A 22,364-nucleotide genomic window follows, 5' to 3' on the forward strand; every position below is an offset into this window, starting at 1 on the left:
TATATGATTATGTATTACTGCAGATTTTCTACTCTATGTAGCTTGGATATTGTTATTCCATTCATCTTGGTTTGGTTTTTTTTTCTATCTTTTGTTTTCTGCTTAAAAATCAAAAAATTACCTTTTCCTCAAAGATAGGTGCATGCCTACTACAGAAATCACTGGGAACACGTCACCAGCGCCATGTTCATGTACATACACGATGCCACAGTCTACCCACCTGCGCTGCAGGAGAAAGAGGAGGGTGCACGCACAGGAAGAAAGCACACAGGCCCCTCTCCCCTCATCAGTATAACGTTCCATTAGACATATCAGTATGGCCGGATTGCCTCACAGGTCATGGGTTCAATACACATCCATGGCCCTGTGTGGAGTTGGTATAGACTCCCCATATTGGCACAGATTTCCTCTGGGTCTCCTTGCACAATCCAAAAATGGAAGGTTAACTGACCGCCAACTCCCTCAAAAAAATACAATGAACCCTATTGTGTGTGTGTGTGTGTGTGTGTTTAGGGCAGACTAGAAGGGCCAAATGGTTCTTACAGTATCTGCCATTATATTCTATGGTTCTAGCTCATGTTGGAACATTACTGACCTCCTTTCTCCCTATATTGTTTTCAGTAACTTCCCTGCTTCGGATTCGGAGGTTACATCCCAAAAATACGAACTTAAACCCCCATGCAGACATCACACTTACCATTGGTTATATCCGTTTTGCCATCAGCCATCTCTCCGCTAAAAGACATGGTAAAACTTCCTGTGCAGCAAAACTGCAAATGACCTAAAGGAGAAATGAGATCAGTGTTAAAGTTCCCTTTACGGAGGCTGCCATCTTAAAGACTGAAGAACTTTGTGCCTCGTGCCTCACTCAAGTAAATAGTTCACATAAGGGCTGGGGCATTGCCAGAGAATACTCACCGGTGAGAGATTACTTGGAGGTTGCCAATGTAAACACACAACGCACGAGGCCTGCAAAACACAAAGAGGAGGACGATTGAACGCATACGGCCAAGTCCACACCCCTTATAGCAAACATCTAAATTATGATGAGATGGAAAATAAGATTTATCATAGGTAAACGGTGTCATCTCCCCAAGGTTCGGCTACAGATTCATGTAATGCAGCTTTACCGTAAAGGAGCTGCGCACAGATTTCCCGCAGACATCCAGAATTAGCAAACAAACAGGAGGGAAAGGAACCGTCTCTGTGGCATCACCCAAGGAGAAAAAGTGCATGCTCAGAAAGAGACAAACCCTACCCTATACCAGATACCTTAGAAAACATCAGTCCTGTTAATTAGAAGCAAATAGATAAGTGGTTCCCAAACTCGGTCTTCTCGACCCCCTTCACAAGTGAAATAATTCTCCTCTTATGGATCTCTTAATGTGTCAGTGGCTACAAAGGAAATGTGTCAGTGAGTAATAAGTGCACCTTCTTGGTTACATGGGAAATGTGTCATTGAGTAATGAGTACACCTGTGGAGCTGCCGGGTGACCTGGGCAATGTTTCAGTCAGTAATGAGTGCACCTGTGTTCCTGCTGGGTGACCTGGGAAATGTGTCACTGAGTAATGAGTGCACCAGTGCTCCTGCCGGGTGACCTGGGAAATGTGTCAGTGTGTAATGAGTACACCTGTGGAGCTGCCGGGTGACCTGGGAAATGTGTCAGTGAGTAATGAGTACACCTGTGCAGCTGCTGGGTGACCTGGGAAATGTGTCAGTGTGTAATGAGTACACCTGTGCAGCTGCTGGGTGACCTGGGAAATGTGTCACTGAGTAATGAGTGCACCTGTGCACCTGCCGGGTAACCTGGGAAATGTGTCACTGAGTAATGAGTGCACCTGTGTTCCTGCTGGGTGACCTGGGAAATGTGTCACTGAGTAATGAGTACACCTGTACAGCTGCTGGGTGACCTGGGAAATGTGTCACTGAGTAATGAGTACACCTGTACAGCTGCTGGGTGACCTAGGAAATGTGAACTATTTACGGACTCTGGCAGCAAATAAAGGGTGATAAACATCCAGACAATCGGTTCCTAACTGTCAGTGTTGCTCCTGTCATTCCAAATGCAGCCTGTAATATGATATTTAGGAGCTGATTGGCTGGATGTTTATCACTATCACCATCGCGTTCATCTCTTTTTAAGACTTAATACATCTGCTCCTCAGTTTGGGAACCACTGAAATAGATGATCAAGTTTTGGGGTGGGCAGTATCAATTAATAATCTCTAAATACATAACTTTATATTTTTTTGTTAAACTGGTCAGACTACATCCAGTTGGTGTTGCTGATAAGCGTGTAAAACGGGAATATAAACATACAAAAAGTCCCCAAAACTTTGCAACATTTGCATGATATGTACAGAAGGAGGGTGTAAGGGGGCATAACATTGTATATACTGGGGACAATGATATATACATAAGTAGGGTGTTAGGGGGCATAACATTACATATATAGAGGGGCAGGGGATGCTACATTACACATACAGGGGGCAGGGGGTGCTACATTACACATACAGGGGGCAGGGGATGGGACATTACATGTGGCAGGACACATACGGGGGGGGGGGGGGGGGTGCTACATTATATATACAGGGGGCAGGGAATGTGACATTATATATACAGGGGGCAGGGGAATGTGACATTATATATACAGGGGATGTGACATTACAGATACAGGGGGCAGGGGATGTGACATTATATATACAGGGGGGCAGGGGATGTGACATTATATATACAGGGGGGCAGGGGATGTGACATTATATATACAGGGGGCAGGGGATGTGACATTACATGTGGCAGGACACGTACAGGGGGGGGGGTGCTACATTACATATACAGGTAGCAGGGGATGTGACATTACATGTGGCAGGACATATACAGGGGGACAGGAATATGGCACGTCATACAGGGGGCAGGGGATGTGACATTACATGTGGCAGGACATATACAGGGGGACAGGAATATGGCACGTCATACAGGGGGCAGGGGATGTGACATTACATGTGGCAGGACATATACAGGGGGACAGGAATATGGCACGTCATACAGGGGGCAGGGGATGTGACATCACATGTGGCAGGACATATACAGGGGGACAGGAATATGGCACGTCATACAGGGGGCAGGGGATGTGACATTACATGTGGCAGGACATATACAGGGGGACAGGAATATGGCACGTCATACAGGGGGCAGGGGATGTGACATTACATGTGGCAGGACATATACAGGGGGACAGGAATATGGCACGTCATACAGGGGGCAGGGGATGTGACATTACATGTGGCAGAACATATACAGGGGGACAGGAATATGGTACGTCATACAGGGGGCAGGGGATGTGACATTACATGTGGCAGGACATATACAGGGGGGGATGTAACTTTACATATACAGGGGGACAGGAATATGGCACGTCATACAGGGGGCAGGGGATGTGACATTACATGTGGCAGGACATATACAGGGGGACAGGAATATGGCACGTCATACAGGGGGCAGGGGATGTGACATTACATGTGGCAGGACATATACAGGGGGACAGGAATATGGCACGTCATACAGGGGGCAGGGGATGTGACATTACATGTGGCAGGACATATACAGGGATGTGACATTACATGTGGCAGGACATATACAGGGGGACAGGAATATGGCACGTCATACAGGGGGCAGGGGATGTGACATTACATGTGGCAGGACATATACAGGGATGTGACATTACATGTGGCAGGACATATACAGGGGGACAGGAATATGGCACGTCATACAGGGGGCAGGGGATGTGACATTACATGTGGCAGAACATATACAGGGGGACAGGAATATGGCACGTCATACAGGGGGCAGGGGATGTGACATTACATGTGGCAGGACATATACAGGGGGACAGGAATATGGCACGTCATACAGGGGGCAGGGGATGTGACATTACATGTGGCAGGACATATACAAGGGGGGATGTAACATTACATATACAGGGGGACAGGAATATGGCCCGGCAGCGCGGCCCAGCTCCGAGTGTAAGGAGCGTGGGGAGTCCCGGCTGTGGTGCCCGGTGGAGGGAGGCCCAGTCCCGTGTTATGAGGCCGGACAGTCCGGGGTAGGACCGAGCTGCACTAGTGACAGGAACCCACCGAGGCTGGCCTGGGCGATTCGGTGCCCGGGTGCAGGGTCCTAGGCCCGGGCTGTGTAGATCCGGATCCCCGATGGGTGATTACAGGCCCCGGCTGGGGGAGCTCAGCTCATCCGATCAGCTGCAGCCATGTCCTGCCCGACTCCTCCCCCGACTGACGGCAGAACCTGCGCGACACTCACCGCTTTACTGCCGGGGGCCGCAGCAGGCCTGGTGTTTACTGCTCCATGTGCCCACGGTTGAGTCTATTTTATAGTGGGCTAAAGGACCCTGAGTCCCTCCAGGCACTATGATTTAGCCCACTCAATACAAATAGGCTATATCCTAGTGGGCTAAAGGGCAGGTCCTTCTATTCACACTGATTTATACCCCTTTTACACCAAGGAATAACCCAGGTTGGACCCAGGTCGGACCTAGGTCAGCGTTGGTGTAAAAGGGGTCAACCCAGGTCCAGTAACACTGGTCTCCTACCCAGGTCCTGACCAGGGTTGAACACTGGTTGGACCTGGGTCATGGGCGGTGTAAATGGTCCCAACCCAGGTTGGGACATCTGGGTAGTGCTGAAAGGATACCAGAAGTGCTGGACGCCTTTCCACAGTGCGCTGCAGTGGCAAAAGACAGCAGCCAGGAAGGATACGGGCAGTGCACACAGAAATCATAATTGGATAATTGGATGCAGTATCATTTATATTATTATTTTTTTTGGGGGGGGGGGGATAGGGGGAGCACATGGGAGATTCGGTCTGCGGCTGCAGGGGAAGGGGCTGGGGAGAGCTCATGGATGATGCTGCACTTTTATACCGCTATGTATGCTTGAGCAATGAATAAAACTTTTTTTTACTAAATAAACCAACATTTTCAAAGCTAAATTGTCATGTCTTTTAATTTTTATTTTAAATCATTGAGGGAAAGTTGGCTGGCAGTTTATCGTAAAATGGACATTTTTAATGTCATTCATAGGGAAAAGCAGTGCTGACCCAGGTTCAGTGTAAACGGCGCAGACCTGGGTCGCAGTGCTGTGTAAATGGGGTATGACGCTGGGTACAACTCTGGAAACTCCCATGTTCAAAGACCAGGGTCCGACCAGGGATTTTGGTGTAAAAGGGGTAGCCTACTAAATAAAACTAGGCTATTTCTTTGTGGGTTAAAGGACCTGGTCCCTCTATCCACTTTGATTTAGCCCATTCAATAAAATTAGGCTATTTCCTAGTGGTCTAAAAGACTCACTTAAAGAACCAGGTCCTTTAGGCCACTTGATTATAGCCCATTTTATATAAGTCGGTTAAATCCAAGTGGGCAAAGGGACCCGATATTTTATGAGCATCTGTGTAAAGGACCAGGGGCCAGATTCTCTAAGCTTCAAAAGTGATAAAATGGAGAGTGGTAAACAGCCAGCCAATCAGCTCTTACCTGCCATGTCACAGACTGTGTTTGAAAAATGTCAGGCAGGAGCTGATTGGCTGGCTGTTTATCACTCTCCATTTTATCACTATTGAAGCTTAGAGAATCTGGCCCAGGTCCTTTGTCCACTTGATTCCATCCCATTTTATATACAGTAAGTAGGCTAAATCCAAAAGGACATCACATTTTACAAGACACTTGCGTAAAGAACCAGATCCTTTAGACCACAAGTTTGTAGCCAATTTAGGTATAGCTAGGCTAAATCCTAGTGGGCAAAGGGAGGGTGTGTTGTGTGCCCAGGCATACCATAAATGTCCGACACCCCCCCACACAAACCGTGTTTTCTTTTCTAATGTGAATACACCAGACCTGCAGAAGAGAAGTGCGGGGTGAAGCTATCAGCCACACTCCTCTAGGTGGAGAGCTTATGGGCATAGTTGGATCTCTTGGGCCACTGGTGTCAGGGGGTGGGAGGAAGGTTAGTTACCGCCGGGTGCCACTGCCAGCAAGTGTGAATCCATGGCAGGAACCGGTTATGTGACTAGCTTGGTTCTCACAGATAAGGAGAAGCGAATCAGCTGTACTCATGGGGAACCAGTGGGCCATTGAACAGTGGGCAATTGGGATGCAGTGACTGAAGTACTACAGGGAATGGAACAAGCTGTGGGAGCTACTGAAACAGGTGAGGTGGGGGCAAGGGATGGAACATGGAGGCGAGAAGAGAGGGAGCAAAATAAAGACAGGATAGTACAAAAAAACAGGAGGAGAGGATATGGAAAGGAAAACTGTCAGGAAGGACAGATATATTGGCACATGGGCCAGATTCTCTAAGCTTCAAAAGTGATAAAATAGAGAGTGATAAACAGCCAGCCAATCAGCTCCTACCTGACATTTTTCAAACACAGTATGTGGCATGGCAGGTAGGAGCTGATTGGCTGGCTGTTTATCACTCTCCATTTTATCACTTTTGAAGCTTAGAGAATCTGGCCCTTAGGTAGAAGAGGCACAGACAAAGGCTCTGAGAGGCAATAGAGGAACAGATAGTCAAGTCCCCCATACCCTATGTGATTTTGGCCCGATTTCACTCGATTCTTGCGAATCAGGCCAAGAAATCATGTGAAATCGGCCCAAATTGCATGTGAATGACATGTGATCCGATGCGTGGTCCGTGCGTTCATATCAGAGCTGGAGAGCATACATACATACATACAGCAGATAAATCTTATGTGCGGCCATCAGTGGCACATCGAGGGTGCTTCTCAGCACCCGCAATGTATCACATCCAATGGGGGGAGGGGGGTCACCAAGAGCCAGGCGGAGGAATGAAATTAAGAAAAGCTCCGCCTGCAGCTTCCAGGGATTTATTACATGTAAACAATGGCACATCCAGTGCCATATAGTATGTGAGCTCTCCCGGGGAGCTGCCAGGTAACTTTTCCATCTTAAAATCTGTTCTGCTAGAAGCATGTTAAGGAAAATACATCTTAAAGGGACAGTGATAGAATTGAATAACATATATAAAACTTAAACCATATATGTATATAAAAGGTGAGAATCCTATCTATACTCTATCACCACACACATACCCTCCAACTGTACCGATTTAGCCGGTACAGTACCGTTTTTTTACGGTCTGTACCGGCTAAATCAAAGTGTACCGAATGTACCGTTTTTTTAGGCATCGGAGGTACTGTATACAGAAGCAGCCAATCATAAGTGGTGGCTGCAGAGCATCCAATCACAGCACAGGGGGGCGGCAGGGAGCGCTTCAGTCCACTGCTCTCACGGGTTATTAGCAGTAACTGCAGCCTAGCCCCTGCTCCTGAGTGACAGCTCCTATGGCCAATCGTCACTCCCCTGCCTCTCAGCTTCGGACCAAGACTCCGTTCCAAGACTGAAGGAACCGGCGATGGCAGCTGGAGCGAGTGGGTGACAGGCTGCAGTGGCACACGCACATGGCGTTGGTCCTGTGGAGGCTGCGCTCGCATCGAGATCCCGCGGCTCCCAGGAGAGCCCACCTCCCCAGGCAGCCACAGCTGAGCTCCCAGCTGCGCCTTTCAAATGACCCGCCAATCACAGAGACTTGTTCAGGAGTGAGGCACCATCAGCAGCCCGGGAGTCATGGAACAGCAGTAGCCCCAGGAGACACTCAGCTGAGGTAGGCAGCGGCAACAGCCCGGCGGGAGGCAGGCAGCTGCTCTAGATCAGGCTCTGGCAGTGTATGTAAGTACCCTGTGTCTTACATACATGTTCTCCCTTACTGGCAGCACTCGCAGGTCATTTAAAAATATGTGTTGTGTTCATTATTGTTATAATGGTGGTCCATGAGGGGTGAACTATTATTTTAGTTGTATTATTATTCATGTCACTGTTGACACGCCCATTTTACCATTGACCACTCCCATTTTCTAGTGGCCACGCCCCTTTCTGATGTGTACCGATTTTTGCCCATCAAATGTTGGAGGGTATGCACACACCGGGTCACTCCTGCATTACTTACCTCACACTGGGTCACGTCTGCATTACTTACCTCACACTGGGTCACGTCTGCATTACTTACCTCACACTGGATCACGACATGCGTTATTTACCTCACACTGGATCACGACATGCGTTATTTACCTCACACTGGATTACGTCTGCGTTATTTACCTCATACTGGGTCACGTCTGCATTACTTACCTCACACTGGATCACGACATGCGTTATTTACCTCACACTGGATCACGTCTGCGTTATTTACCTCATACTGGATCACGACATGCGTTATTTACCTCACACTGGATCACGTCTGCGTTATTTACCTCATACTGGATCACGACATGCGTTATTTACCTCATACTGGATCACGTCTGCATTACTTACCTCACACTGGATCACGACATGCGTTATTTACCTCACACTGGGTCACGTCTGCGTTATTTACCTCACACTGGGTCACGTCTGCGTTATTTACCTCACACTGGATCACGTCTGCATTACTTACCTCACACTGGATCACGTCTGCGTTATTTACCACACACTGGGTCACGTCTGCATTAACCATGTTAGGGTCCCTGAGAGATGACACATGGTCTGACAACTACCTTCAATGTCCAGTCAGAGGTTCCATGATTGACAGCCAGCTGGAGACCAGAAATGAAGAGATAACGCACACAGAGTATCTCAGCAGACCTTTCTGATCTGAAGTTTATACTCAAAGTGCTCATAGTTATACCCAAAATGTGGAATGCAATCCACGTCATTGCTCATTAAATATTTATTTTGAAGTTTTAAGCTAAAGCAATAAATTGATACTTTTTAATGAGATGTCAAAACAAAAGTTTGTTTATAATAGAAATAATTGGATCAATGTTAATAAGCAATCAGTAACTCTGCCTCCTCCTTCTGATTCTCAAAACATTCAGTGCCCTCCTTTACATTCCAAAACGCTATCTTCATGTCGCAGGTGCAATATCTTCTGTCCTTGGTAACATCTCTTACAATCACCTCAAACTTTTCCATCTTATGCTGGAATTAAAATCTGTTCTGCTAGAAGCATTTTAAGTAAAATACATCTTAAAGGGACAATGATAGTTCGGAATAACATATATAAAACTTAAACCTTCCATGTATATAAAAGGTGAGAATCATATCTATACTCTATAAACCACACACCGGGTCACATCTGCTTTATTTACCACACACCGGGTCACCTCTGGGTTATTTACCTCACACTGGTTCACGTCTGCATTAAAACACACTGGGTCACTTCTGCGTTATTGACCTCACACTGGATCACGCCTGCGTTATTTACCTCACACTGGATGGGATGCAGTTAAAATCCCGGCGGTCGGGATCCCGGCATTCAGAATCCCGACCGCCGAAATCCTGACACTTTCTCCCTCCAGGGGTGGAGAATAAATTAGCGTGCCGAGCGTAGCGAGGCACCGGGCCCGCTGCGTGGCGAGCGCAGCGAGCCCGCAAGGGGGGGGGGGGGCGATCCACGTCCCCCCCTTGTCGGGATTTTGAACGCCGGGATCCCGACCGGCGGGATTCCATACTGAATCCCACTGGATCACGCCTGCGTTAACCACACACTGGGTCACGTCTGCTTTATTTACCTCACACTGGTTAACTTCTGTGTTATTTACCTCACACTGGGTCACGTCTCCATTACTTTCCTCACACTGGGTCACGTCTGGGTTATTTACATCACACTGGGTCACTTCTGTGCTACTTACCTCACATTGGGTTACTTCTTCCTTATTTACCACACACTGGATCACGTCTGTTATTTTCCGCACATTGGGTCACTTCTGCGTTATTCACAACACACGGAGTCACTTCTGAGTTATTTACCACACACCGGGTCACCTCTGGGTTATTTACCTCACACGGGGGAACTTCTGAGTTATTTACCACACACCGGGTCACCTCTGCTTTATTTACCACACACTGGGTCACTTCTGCATTACTTACCACACACTGGGTCACTTCTGCATTACTTACCTCACAATGGGTCACTTCTGCATTATTTACCTCACACTGGGTCACGACTGCTTTATTTACCTCACACTGGATCACGCCTGCGTTATTTACCTCACACTGGATCACATCTGCTTTATTAACCTCACACTGGATCACATCTGCATTATTTACCTCACACGGGTACCGGATGGGTTCCAGACAGTCATTTACCAGACGTTGGGATCCCGACTGTCAAAAGGCCGACAGCCGGGTGCCCGGCGGCCACCCGCTATTTTCCCTCGTGGGGGTCCACGACCCCCATTGAGGGAGAATAGAATAGGTGGATCGCGTAGCGAGCCACCGTGCCCGCAGCGTAGCGAGAGCAGCGAGCCCGCAAGGGGCTTTTTTGCGCTCGCCATGCAGTCTGACTCCGGGCAGTCGGGATCCAGACTGTCGAAGTCCCAAACCACACCTCCTCACACTGGGTCACTTCTGCGTTAACCACACCATGGTCACGTCTGCATTATTTACCTCACACTGGGTCACTTCTGCTTAATTTACCACACACTGGGTCACATTTGCGTTATTTACCTCACACTGGTTCACTTCTGCGTTATTTACCTCACACTGGGTCATGTCTGCGTTATTTACATCACACTGGGTCACCTCTGGGTTATTTAACACACTGGTTCACCTCTGCATTAAAACACACTACAGATGTAGCCCTCCTCATTTAACCTGTTAATATGATTAAGTGAGTAATGGGATTACTATGCTAATCCCCTACTGTATTGTTCTATGTATTGTATTTCTGTTGAGAACAATAGGATAGCCAGGGCTAGCCATGGTGTGCCATGACCTAAGCAACAAAGTTGAGAGATGCTCCAACTGTAGGTCACTTTTGCTTTATTTACCACACACCGGGTCACTTCTGCATCACTTACCACACACTGGATCACGTCTGTGTTATTTACCTCACAATGGATCAGATCTGTGTTATTTACCTCACACTGGGTCACTTCTGCGTTATTCACAACACACAGGGTCACTTCTGCATTACTTACCACACATTGGGTCACTTCTTCCTTATTTACCACAGACTGGATCACGTCTGTGTTATTTACCTCACACTGGATCACATTTGTGTTATTTACCTCACACTGGGTCACTTCTGCGTTATTTACCTCACACTGGGTCACTTCTGCGTTACTTACCACACACTGGGTCACTTCTGCGTTATTTACCTCACACTGGGTCACTTCTGCGTTACTTACCACACACTGGGTCACTTCTGCGTTACTTACCACACACTGGGTCACTTCTGCGTTATTTACCACACACCAGGTCAACTTTGGGTTATTTACCTCACACTGGTTCACGTTGTTAGGGTCCCTAAGAGATGACACAGGGTCTGACAACTACCTTCAATGTTCAGTCAGAGGTTCCATGATTGACAGCCGGCTGGAGACCAGAAATGAAGAGATAACGCACACAGAGTATCTCAGCAGACCTTCCTGATCTGAAGTTTATTCTTAAGGTGCTCATAGTTATACCCAAAATGTGGAATGCAATCCACGTCATTGTTCATTAAGGGGCCCATTTTTCATGATCACATTTACAATGCGATCTGGGCAGAATATTACAGCCCAGGATCGCATTGTAAAATGCGATCATATCGGGGCAATTTATCAATATTAAGGGCGCAGGGACAGGGCTCCAATAGGAGCCCGCCCCTGCAAAGCCCTAACCCGGAAGCCGGGAGGTCAGCGCATGCACGGTTATGCGCTGACCCCCGCCGACCCCTGTGACCGCACTGCCCCGATCGGCAGTGCGATGTGTAGCCATAGGCTACAATGGGCCATCGCCACATTAGAATGGCGATAGCCCATGGGTGCGATGCCGGGCTGGCCAATGTTGATACATCGGGCAGCTTCGCATCCCCCATAGAAACCTATGGGGGACGCGGCCGGCGGCGCTGCAGGGAGGATCGCAGCAGGGATCCCTTTAAAACATATGGGGGATACTAAATATTTGCGGTGAACTGTTTTCGGGGATTTAACCGCAAATATTGCTTGATAAATGCGGCCCTAAATATTTATTTTGAAGTTTTAAGCTAAAGCAATAAATTGGGTACTTGTTTCCTAGCACGGCCACAATCGCGGCCATCGGGGGTAATTTTTAGTGGCCTGCGACGCGACCGACGCTATGCCCCCGATTTTTCTATTGAAATGCATTGAAAACAGTGAAAATCGCGTCGGTCGGGTCGTATGTGGCCAAAAATGCTTAAATGGTCCACCCGCGAAGGCCGCGATTTCCCCATAGGGAATAATGTTAAATGCCTCAATTTACCCGCGATGACCGCGATTTCCCATAGGAAACAATGTTAAATGGGTCAATTTACCCAAATCATCATAGGGAAGAATGGTAAATGGGCCAGAAACCCCCCAAAAAAACCCTGAACATTGACATGTCCCCCCAAAAGTAGTTCACGCCACCCCGCGATCAACGTGAACCCGAAGCGTGGCGAGCGCAGCGAGCCCGCGAGGGGCGGCGGTACGCGTCCTCCGACCTTTTCATACCCCCACTATCCACGTCGGCGTGGAGTTGAGAATAGAAAGTGTGGCAAGCGCAGCGAGCCACCGAGCCCGAAGCGTGGCGAGCGCAGCGAGACCCGCGAGGGGACGCGGATACCTTCACAGGTAAACGCGTCCCTTCGCGGCCTTCACAGGTGTCCGCGTCGCCATGGACACCTGGGAAGCCGGCGAGGGGATGCGTATAACTGTGAAGGTATCCGCGTCCGCTCGCCACGCTTCGGGCTCGGTGGCTCGCTGCGCTCGCCACACTATTCTATTCTCAACTCCACGCCGATGTGGATAGTGGGGGTATGAAAAGGTCGGAGGACGCGTACCGCCGCCGCTCGCCACGCTTCGGGTTCACGTTGATCGCGGGGTGGCGTGAACTACTTTTGGGGGGACATGTAAATGTTCAGGGGTTTTTTTTGGGGTTTCTGGCCCATTTAACATTCTTCCCTATGATGATTTGGGTAAATTGACCCATTTAACATTGTTTCCTATGGGAAATCGCGGTCATCGAGGGTAAATTGAGGCATTTAACATTGTTCTCTATGGGGAAATCGCGGGCATCGTGTCTGGCCCATCGAACCCGATTTTTTAGTGCGATGGCCGCGATGGCCCCGATTTTACCCCCGATGACCGCGATCATGATCGTTGTGGCCGTGCTAGGAAACAAGTACCATAAATGGATACTTTTTAATGAGATGTCAAAACAAAAGTTTGTTTATAATAGAAATAATTGGATCAATGTTAATAAGCAAGCAGTAACTCATACTTGCCAACCCTCCCACATTCAGTGGGAGGGTCCCGCTTTTTGCTTGACCCTCCCGCTGCCCCGCAAAGCCCCTCATACCTCCCGGTTTCTGGGATTATTATTTTCTGGACATTCGGACTGCGCATGCGCGCGTCCGTACTGGCGGGGGGCGGGGCCTGTGTTATGGGTAGCAGTGACCAGCTCCTCTGGTACAGACCAGAAGTCTGTGCATCAGGTCATCTGGCACTGCAGTCGGGGCTTCCCTGAGGCTGGGCCCGCCCCCACACTCAGCTCCTGTTACACAGACCAGCTCTTCCTGCCTCTCCGCCTCCCTCCCTCTCCACATGGCTGGTTCCCTGCAAGTCCCTGACATGAGCAACAACACAGCCAGGTGAGTGCTGTGTGCACTGAGGAAATGGGGGCTGGTGTATTATGTGTAATATGGGGCTGCTATGTATAATTTAATATGGTGTGTGCAATGTGCTGCATGTACTAGCTGTGTGTAATGTATTATGGTGTTGTGTACATTATGCTTTGTGCACAGGGTGTAATATGGGGGGGTGCTGTGTACATGTAAATGGGTGTAATATGGGGGGAAGCTGCATGTGATATACTATGGTGTTTTGTACAATGTGCGGTGCGTACTGTACAGGGTGTAATATGGGGGAGGGGGGTGCTGTGTATATGTAATGGGTGTAATATGGGATGAAGCTGCATGTAATATACTATAGTGTTTTGTACAATGTGTTGTCTACTGTGCAGGGTGTAATATGGGGGAGGGGGTGCTGTGTATATGTAATGGGTGTAATATGGGGGGGGGATCTGCATGTAATATACTATAGTGTTTTGTACAATGTGTTGTCTACTGTGCAGGGTGTAATATGGGGGAGGGGGTGCTGTGTATATGTAATGGGTGTAATATGGGGGGGGGATCTGCATGTAATATACTATAGTGTTTTGTACAATGTGTTGTCTACTGTACAGGGTGTAATATGGGGGAGGGGGTGCTGTGTATATGTAATGGGTGTAATATGGGGGGGGAAACTGCATGTAATATACTATAGTGTTTTGTGCAATGTGTTGTCTACTGTGCAGGGTGTAATATGGGGGAGGGGGGTGCTGTGTATATGTAATGGGTGTAATATGGGGGGGGGGGGGAATCTGCATGTAATATACTATAGTGTTTTGTGCAATGTGCTGTGTGTACTGTACAGGGTGTAATATGGGGGAGGGGGGTGCTGTGTATATGTAATGGGTGTAATATGGGGGGGGAATCTGCATGTAATATACTATAGTGTTTTGTGCAATGTGCTGTGTGTACTGTACAGGGTGTAATATGGGGGAGGGGGGTGCTGTGTATATGTAATGGGTGTAATATGGGGGGGGGGGAATCTGCATGTAATATACTATAGTGTTTTGTGCAATGTGCTGTGTGTACTGTACAGGGTGTAATATGGGGGAGGGGGGTGCTGTGTATATGTAATGGGTGTAATATGGGGGGAATCTGCATGTAATATACTATAGTGTTTTGTGCAATGTGCTGTGTGTACTGTACAGGGTGTAATATGGGGGAGGGGGGTGCTGTGTATATGTAATGGGTGTAATATGGGTTGAAGCTGCATATGATATATTATGGTGTTTTGTAGAATGTGCTGGGTGTAATATGGGAGGGGGGTGCTGTGTATAATGTACTATGATGTGTGGCTGAGTACCCCGGTGGCCTGCAAATTGAAGCGCAGCTCCAGAAATCCCCTAAGCCGTCTCCTTTCACAATATGGATTGTGCATGCACAAGTCAAAAACAAACAGAGACAGGCTTTAAAAGGAAGGCTGGTAGTACTGTGGGAAGGGACACAGCATGGGGTATGGGTAAAATCCGGAATCGGATAAGACACCGGAATGCCGGACTGGACATCAAACTCTGCTTTCCGGAGCTTGTAGTATCCGGTCCGGGGGTGCTCCATCTGATGAGGCTGCTCTCGCACCTGTCACCTGGGAGAGGAGAGGGGGGAGAATACAGCCTCACCGCATGGTCCGGGGGTGTAATAAAAACTGGAACGGTCCAGACCACACGGGGAGGCTGTAATCTCCCCTTCCCCATGTCCCTGGTGTGAGCAATCACAGGCATCCCCCCGGACAAGACACCACCCGCATGGGACACCCCTCGGAGCTGACACTATAAGCTCCGGAATGCAGAGTTTGATGTCTGGTCCGGCGTACCGGTGTCTTATCCGGGTCCGGTTTTTACTTAGTCCCCACAGCATGTGGCCCCCAGCCCAAGCACCATGTCTGTCACCATGTAGCTGAGATATCAGTGTGTGTAGCCAGTACTGCACTTTGTACTTTACTTTTTACCTGCCACTGCAGGGCACACCCCTGAGTGAGAGTAGACACGCCCATGGGTGGAGATAGACACGCCCTTTGGGTAAAATGTGATACGCCCCCTCAACGGCACTCCACACGATGCCCTACAGTGTGATCTATAATCTCCCAAAAGTAGGCAAGTATGCAGTAACTTTGCCTCCTCCTCCTGATTCTCAAAACATTCCAAAACGCTATCTTCATGTCGCAGGTGCAATATCTTCTGACCTTGGTAACATATCTTAAAATCACCTCAGACTTTTCCATCTTATGCTGAAATTAAAATCTGTTCTGCTAGAAGCATTTTAAGCAAAATACATTTAAAGGGACAGTGGATCACATTTGTGTTATTTACCTCACACTGGGTCACTTCTGCATTACTTACCACACACTGGGTCGCTTCTGCGTTACTTACCACACACTAGGTCACTTCTTCGTTACTTACCACACACTGGGTCACTTCTGCGTTACTTACCACACACTGGGTCACTTCTGCGTTATTTACCTCACACTGGGTCACTTCTGCGTTACTTACCACACACTGGGTCACTTCTGCGTTACTTACCACACACTGGGTCACTTCTGCGTTACTTACCACACACTGGGTCACTTCTGCGTTACTTACCACACACTGGGTCACTTCTGCGTTATTTACCACACACCAGGTCACCTTTGGGTTATTTACCTCACACTGGTTCACGTCTGCGTTAAAACACACTGGTTCACGTTGTTAGGGTCCCTGAGAGATGACACAGGGTCTGACAACTACCTTCAATGTTCAGTCAGAGGTTCCATGATTGACAGCCGGCTGGAGACCAGAAATGAAGAGATAACGCACACAGAGTATCTCAGCAGACCTTCCTGATCTGAAGTTTATTCTTAAGGTGCTCATAGTTATACCCAAAATGTGGAATGCAATCCACGTCATTGCTCATTAAGGGCCCATTTTTCATGATCGCATTTACAATGCGATCTGGGCGGAATATTACAGCCCAGGATCGCATTGTAAAATGCGATCATATCGGGGCAATTTATCAATATTAAGGGCGCAGGGACAGGGCTCCAATAATAGCCCGCCCCTGCGAAGCCCTAACCCGGAAGCCGGGAGGTCAGCGCATGCCCGGTTATGCGCTGACCCCCGCCCACCCCTGTGACCGCACTGCCCCGATCGGCAGTGCGATGTGTAGCCATAGGCTACAATGGGCTATCGCCACATTAGAATGGCGATAACCCAGGGGTGCGATGCCGGGCTGGCCAATGTTGATACATCGGGCAGCTTCGCATCCCCCATAGAAACCTATGGGGGACGCGGCCGGCGGCGCTGCAGGGAGGATCGCAGCAGGGATCGGAGATCCCTGCTGCGGTTCCCCTTTAATACATTTGGGGGATACTAAATATTTGCTGTGAACTGTTTTCGGGGATTTAACTGCAAATATTGCTTGATAAATGCGGCCCTAAATATTTATTTTGAAGTTTTAAGCTAAAGCAATAACTTGATACTTTTTAATGAGATGTCAAAACAAAAGTTTGTTTATAATATAAATAATTGGATCAATGTTAACCCCTTCATGACAGAGCCAGTTTGTGCCTTCATGACAGAGCCCTTTTTTTCAAATCTGACATGTCTCACTTAAGTGGGGATAACTTTTTTTTGCTTTTACTTATCCCAGTGATTTTGAGATTGTTTTCTCGTGACACATTGTACTTCAAGTTAGTGGTAAATTTTGGTCGATACAGTCTGTGTTTTTTTGTGAAAAATACCAAAATATCGTGAAAAAATGGAAAATTTAGCAATATGCAAAATGTCACATTTTCTGCTTGTGAGACAAATAATCATACCACTCAAAATAGTTAATAACTAACAAAGACCATATGTCTACTTTATGTTGCAATCATTATTTCAACCCCCTTTTCATTTTTTTGGACACTAGGAGGCTTCAAATATGACTAGCAAATTCTCAAATTTTCAAGAAAATTTCAAACTCTGATTTTTTTAGGGACCAGGTCAGTTTTGATGTGACTTTGAGGGACTTGTATGTGAGACACCCCCATAAATGATGCCATTTCAAAAACTGCACCCCTCACAGTATTCAAAACAGCATTTTGGAAGTTTGTTAACCCTTTAGGTGTTTCACAGGAATTAAAACAAAGTGTAGGTGAAATTTCAAAATTTCATTTTTTTTGCAGAGTTTTAATTTTAATACATTTTTCTAACAAATACAGTACATTTTACTAGAGAAATGTGACTAAAAATTGATTCCCCCAATTCTTTGGTTTTCATAAATATCCCATATGTGGCCCTAGTGTGCACGGTGACCAAACCACAGGCTTCATAATAGAAGGAGCACCTACTTGATTTTGGAGCCTCCTTTTTATGAGATTATTTTTTAGGCACCATGTAGGTTTCTAGGCACCATAAGATGCTAAAAGTTAGGAACCCCCCCACAAGTGACCCCATTTTGCAAACTACACCCCTCAGGGAATTCATCTAGGGGTATAGAGTACATTTCAAACCCCCCGAGGTTTCACCAATTGTGGTACAACTGGGTAGTGAAAATGAAAAAAATTAATTTTTCATTTTCACAGCTCAGTTGTATCAAAATTGGTGAAACCTCGGGGGGTTTGAAATGTACTCTATACCCCTAGATGAATTCCCTGAGGGGTGTAGTTTGCAAAATGGGGTCACTTGTGGGGGGGTTCCACTGTATGGGTGTTTCGGGGGTCATTCAACCAGAATCTGTGCTGCAAAATCCAAAAATCACTCCTTCCCTTCTGAGTCCTGCCATGCACCCAACTGGTATTTTTTGGTCACATGTGAGGCATTGCCGTACCCGGGAGAAATTGGGGCACAGATTTTGGGGTGCTTTGTCTCCTTCATTCCTTGTGAAAATGAAAAATTTTGAGCCAGATCTGCATTTTTGTGTAAAAAAATTTAATTTTTTACACAAAAATGCAGTTCTGGCTCAAAATTTTTAATTTTCACAAGGAATGAAGGAGACAAAGCACCCCAAAATCTGTGCCCCAATTTCTCCCGAGTACGGCAATGCCTCACATGTGACCAAAAAATACCAGTTGGGTGCATGGCAGGACTCAGAAGGGAAGGAGTGATTTTTGGTGGTGGAATGAATGGTGGGTGCTATGTCGCATTAGCAAGACCCCCGAAGCACCAATACAGTGGAACCCCCCCACAAGTGACCCCATTTTGGTCACCAGCTTTGGGAGGGGGGCTGGCGCTGCGGCTGGCGGGGGGGTGGGAGGGGTGCTGGCGCTGCGGCAGCCGGGTGGGTGGGAGGGAGGGGGGCTGCCGGGTGGGAGGGGGGGGGGGGGCTGGCGATCGTTGGTGATCGGTGCGGTATACACACACACACACATATATATATATATATATATATATATATATATGTGTGTGTATATATATATATATATATACAGATAGCGCAGGCCTTATGCTTGCTGGCGAATCGCCAGCAGCATGCTGCTGGCGATCCGCCAGCAACACGGCGCGCCATCTGACTGAGACGCGCGTGCGTCCCCCACGCACGCGCGTCTCAGTATCCGGGCGGCGAGGCGGACACAATACTGTCCGCCTCCCGCTCGAGGGGGGCTGGGGGGACCCGAGGAGGCTGTGGGGGGGTGTGGGCACCGGGCAACCGAGGGCAGCACCGTCGGAAGGGGACGCGCGCGCACCTCGTGCGCGCGCGTCCCCTTCCGACACACAGATGGCGCGGGAGCAGGGAATGGCGATGGCGACGCCATCGCCATCCCCTGCAAAGATGAGCCCGGTCCCATCTGTATATATACATATATATACACACACACATATATATATATATATATATATATATATATGTATATATATATATATATATATATATATATATATATATGTGTGTGTGTATATATATATATATATATATATATATATATATATATATATATATATATACATACATACATATACATTTGCAAAACTTCTTTTTTATTTAATTTGAACTTTTCTAGCAGCATGATGCTGCTGCTGCTGCTGCTGCGGGGGGGAGGGGGGAGGAGGGCAGCGCTGCGTGCGCACCGGGGGAGCCGGGGGAGCTGCTGCCGCTGCCGGGTGAGTGCCCGGCGGGTGGGAGGGGGGTGCTGCCGCTCGGTGGTGATCGGTGCTGCACCGATCACCACCGTTTTCTGTGTTACCGAGCGGCTTAGCCGCCGGTAACACAGGAAACGCTGTGATTGACTGTTCAGATTTGAACAGCCAATCACAGCGATCGCCGACCGGGGGGGGCACCCCTGCCCCCCCTGGGCGACGAGGGGGGATGTCTGCTGTCAGGGACAGCAGACATCACCTAACTGTCACTGCGTCTCTAGACGCAGTGACAGTTAGAAGTCATGACGTATATATACATCAACGGTCGGGAAGTACTTCCCGACCATGACGTATATATACGTCAAATGTCGTGAAGGGGTTAATAAGCAAGCAGTAACTTTGCCTCCTCCTCCTGATTCTCAAAACATTCCAAAACACTATCTTCATGTCGCAGGTGCAATATCTTCTGACCTTGGTAACATATCTTAAAATCACCTCAGACTTTTCCATCTTATGCTGAAATTAAAATCTGTTCTACTAGAAGCATTTTAAGGAAAATACATTTAAAGGGACAATGATAGAACTGAATAACATATATACAACTTAAACCTTCCATGTATATTAAAGGTGAGAATCATATCTATACTCTATAAACCACACACTGGTTCAGGTCTGCATTATTTACCACACACTGGGTCACGTCTGCTTTCCTTACCACACACTGGGTCACGTCTGCGTTACTTACCTCATACTGGGTCACGTCTGCGTTATTTACCACACACTGGATCACGTCTGCATTACTTACCTCATACTGGGTCACTTCTGTTATTTACCACACACTGGGTCACGTCTGCGTTATTTACCTCATACTGGGTCACTTCTGTTATTTACCTCACAGTGGGTCACTTCTGCTTTATTTAACACACACTGGGTCACATCTGCATTATTGACCTCATACTGGGTCACTTCTGTGTTATTTACCACACATCTGCGTAATTTACCTCACAGTGGATCACATCTGCGTAATTTACCTCAGTGGGTCACTTCTGCTTTATTTAACACACACTGGGTCACTTCTGCTTTATTTAACACACACTGGGTCACATCTGCGTTATTTACCTCACATTGGGTCACTTCTGCTTTATTTAACACACACTGGGTCACATCTGCGTTATTTACCTCATACTGGGTCACTTCTGTGTTATTTACCACACACTGGATCACATCTGCGTAATTTACCTCACAGTAGGTCACTTCTGCTTTATTTAACACACACTGGTTCAGGTCTGCATAATTTACCTCACACTGGGTCACGCCTGCATTATTTACCTCACACTGGATCACGTCTGTGTTATTTACCTCACACTGGATCACGTCTGCGTTATTTACCTCACACTGGGTCACGCCTGCGTTATTTACCTCACACTGGATTACTTCTGCGTTATTTACCACACACTGGATCACTTCTGCGTTATTTACCACACACTGGATCACTTCTGCGTTATTTACCACACACTGGATCACTTCTGCCTTATTTACCACACACTGGATCACTTCTGTGTTATTTACCACACACTGGATCACTTCTGTGTTATTTACCACACACTGGATCACTTCTGTGTTATTTACCACACACTGGATCACGTCTGTTATTTACCTCATACTGGATCACATCTGCGTCATTTACCTCACACTGGATCACGTCTGTTATTTACCTCATACTGGATCACATCTGAGTTACTTACCTCACACTGGATCATGCCTGCGTTATTTACCTCACACTGGATCATGTCTGCGTAATTTACCTCATACTGGATCATGTCTGCGTAATTTACCTCACACTGGATCACTTCTGTGTTATTTACCTCACACATGGTTACTACTGTGCTTTATACCTCATCCAGGGTCACTACCATGCTATATACATACCCTCCAACATGACCCATTCCATTAGGTACAATATGCTCTGTTCCTGGACTTCACTGCCAGTGGCAGTTACAGAGGTTGGACTCCAGCACAGTTTAAAATTCAAAGAGGGGGGTCACATCATCTGCCAGCGAGTCCAGGACAGTGATGTTTGGGGTGGCAGTAGGTGTGGCTTCCCTTTTTGAATGTTGGACTGTGCTGCAGCCCTACCTCTGCAACTGCCACTGGTAAGGAAGTCCAGAAATAAATAATTTTGTACCTAATGGAATGGGTCATGTTGGAGGGTATGTATATATTGTACCTCAAACTAAGGTCCTTATTCTGTAAGGGTTGCATATGGGTGCCGGTTTTGGCTGGGACGGACAGACTATACCCTGACGCATGGTCGCGTCTCTGCTGTATCCCTCATGCAGAGTGCCTGATTCAGTTGTGATCACAATTCCAACGCAGCAGCAATTTTTTTTTTTTTTTAGCAATGGAACTGCGAGTAGACACAAGTATAGCAGCCCCCACAAGCAAATAGAGACCCCTCCTAAGCAACTGAGTGCTCCATCACAACCGAGACGCAGAGTTAATCATTCAGCTCTGGCTTTCTCAGCCCATGGACATTTCTTTCTCACCATAAAGCAGTGGTTCTCAACTTCAGTCCTCAAAAGAATTTGGGCCGCTGATATATTTAACCTCTTA

General features: G+C 47.5%; 2 protein-coding genes across 4 annotated transcripts in view; one reads left to right on the forward strand and one right to left on the reverse strand.

Moving 5' to 3' along the window:
- The window catches only part of DCAF8 (DDB1 and CUL4 associated factor 8), a 31,189-nt gene extending 26,778 nt beyond the window's left edge, over window positions 1-4,411 (reverse strand). Inside the window, exons 1-3 of one of the 2 annotated variants that reach the window (XM_083166490.1) lie at window positions 4,319-4,411; window positions 919-969; window positions 698-781 (exon numbers count right to left, since the gene is read on the reverse strand). In XM_083166490.1, the coding sequence (XP_083022616.1) occupies window positions 698-746 (49 nt within the window). In that variant the 5' untranslated portion in view covers window positions 747-781; window positions 919-969; window positions 4,319-4,411. The other variant, XM_083166489.1, reaches the window with a different exon arrangement.
- Window positions 4,412-13,617: 9,206 nt separating this feature from the next.
- The window catches only part of LYSMD1 (LysM domain containing 1), a 146,687-nt gene continuing 137,940 nt past the window's right edge, over window positions 13,618-22,364 (forward strand). Inside the window, exon 1 of one of the 2 annotated variants that reach the window (XM_083166495.1) lies at window positions 13,618-13,704. The gene's annotated coding sequence lies outside the window, so the exon portion shown is untranslated. The remainder of the gene's footprint in view (window positions 13,705-22,364) is intronic. The other variant, XM_083166493.1, reaches the window with a different exon arrangement.

This window comes from Crinia signifera, chromosome 12 (genome assembly GCF_055691185.1).
Source record: "Crinia signifera chromosome 12, ASM5569118v1, whole genome shotgun sequence".
Taxonomy (NCBI): Eukaryota; Metazoa; Chordata; class Amphibia; order Anura; family Myobatrachidae; genus Crinia; species Crinia signifera.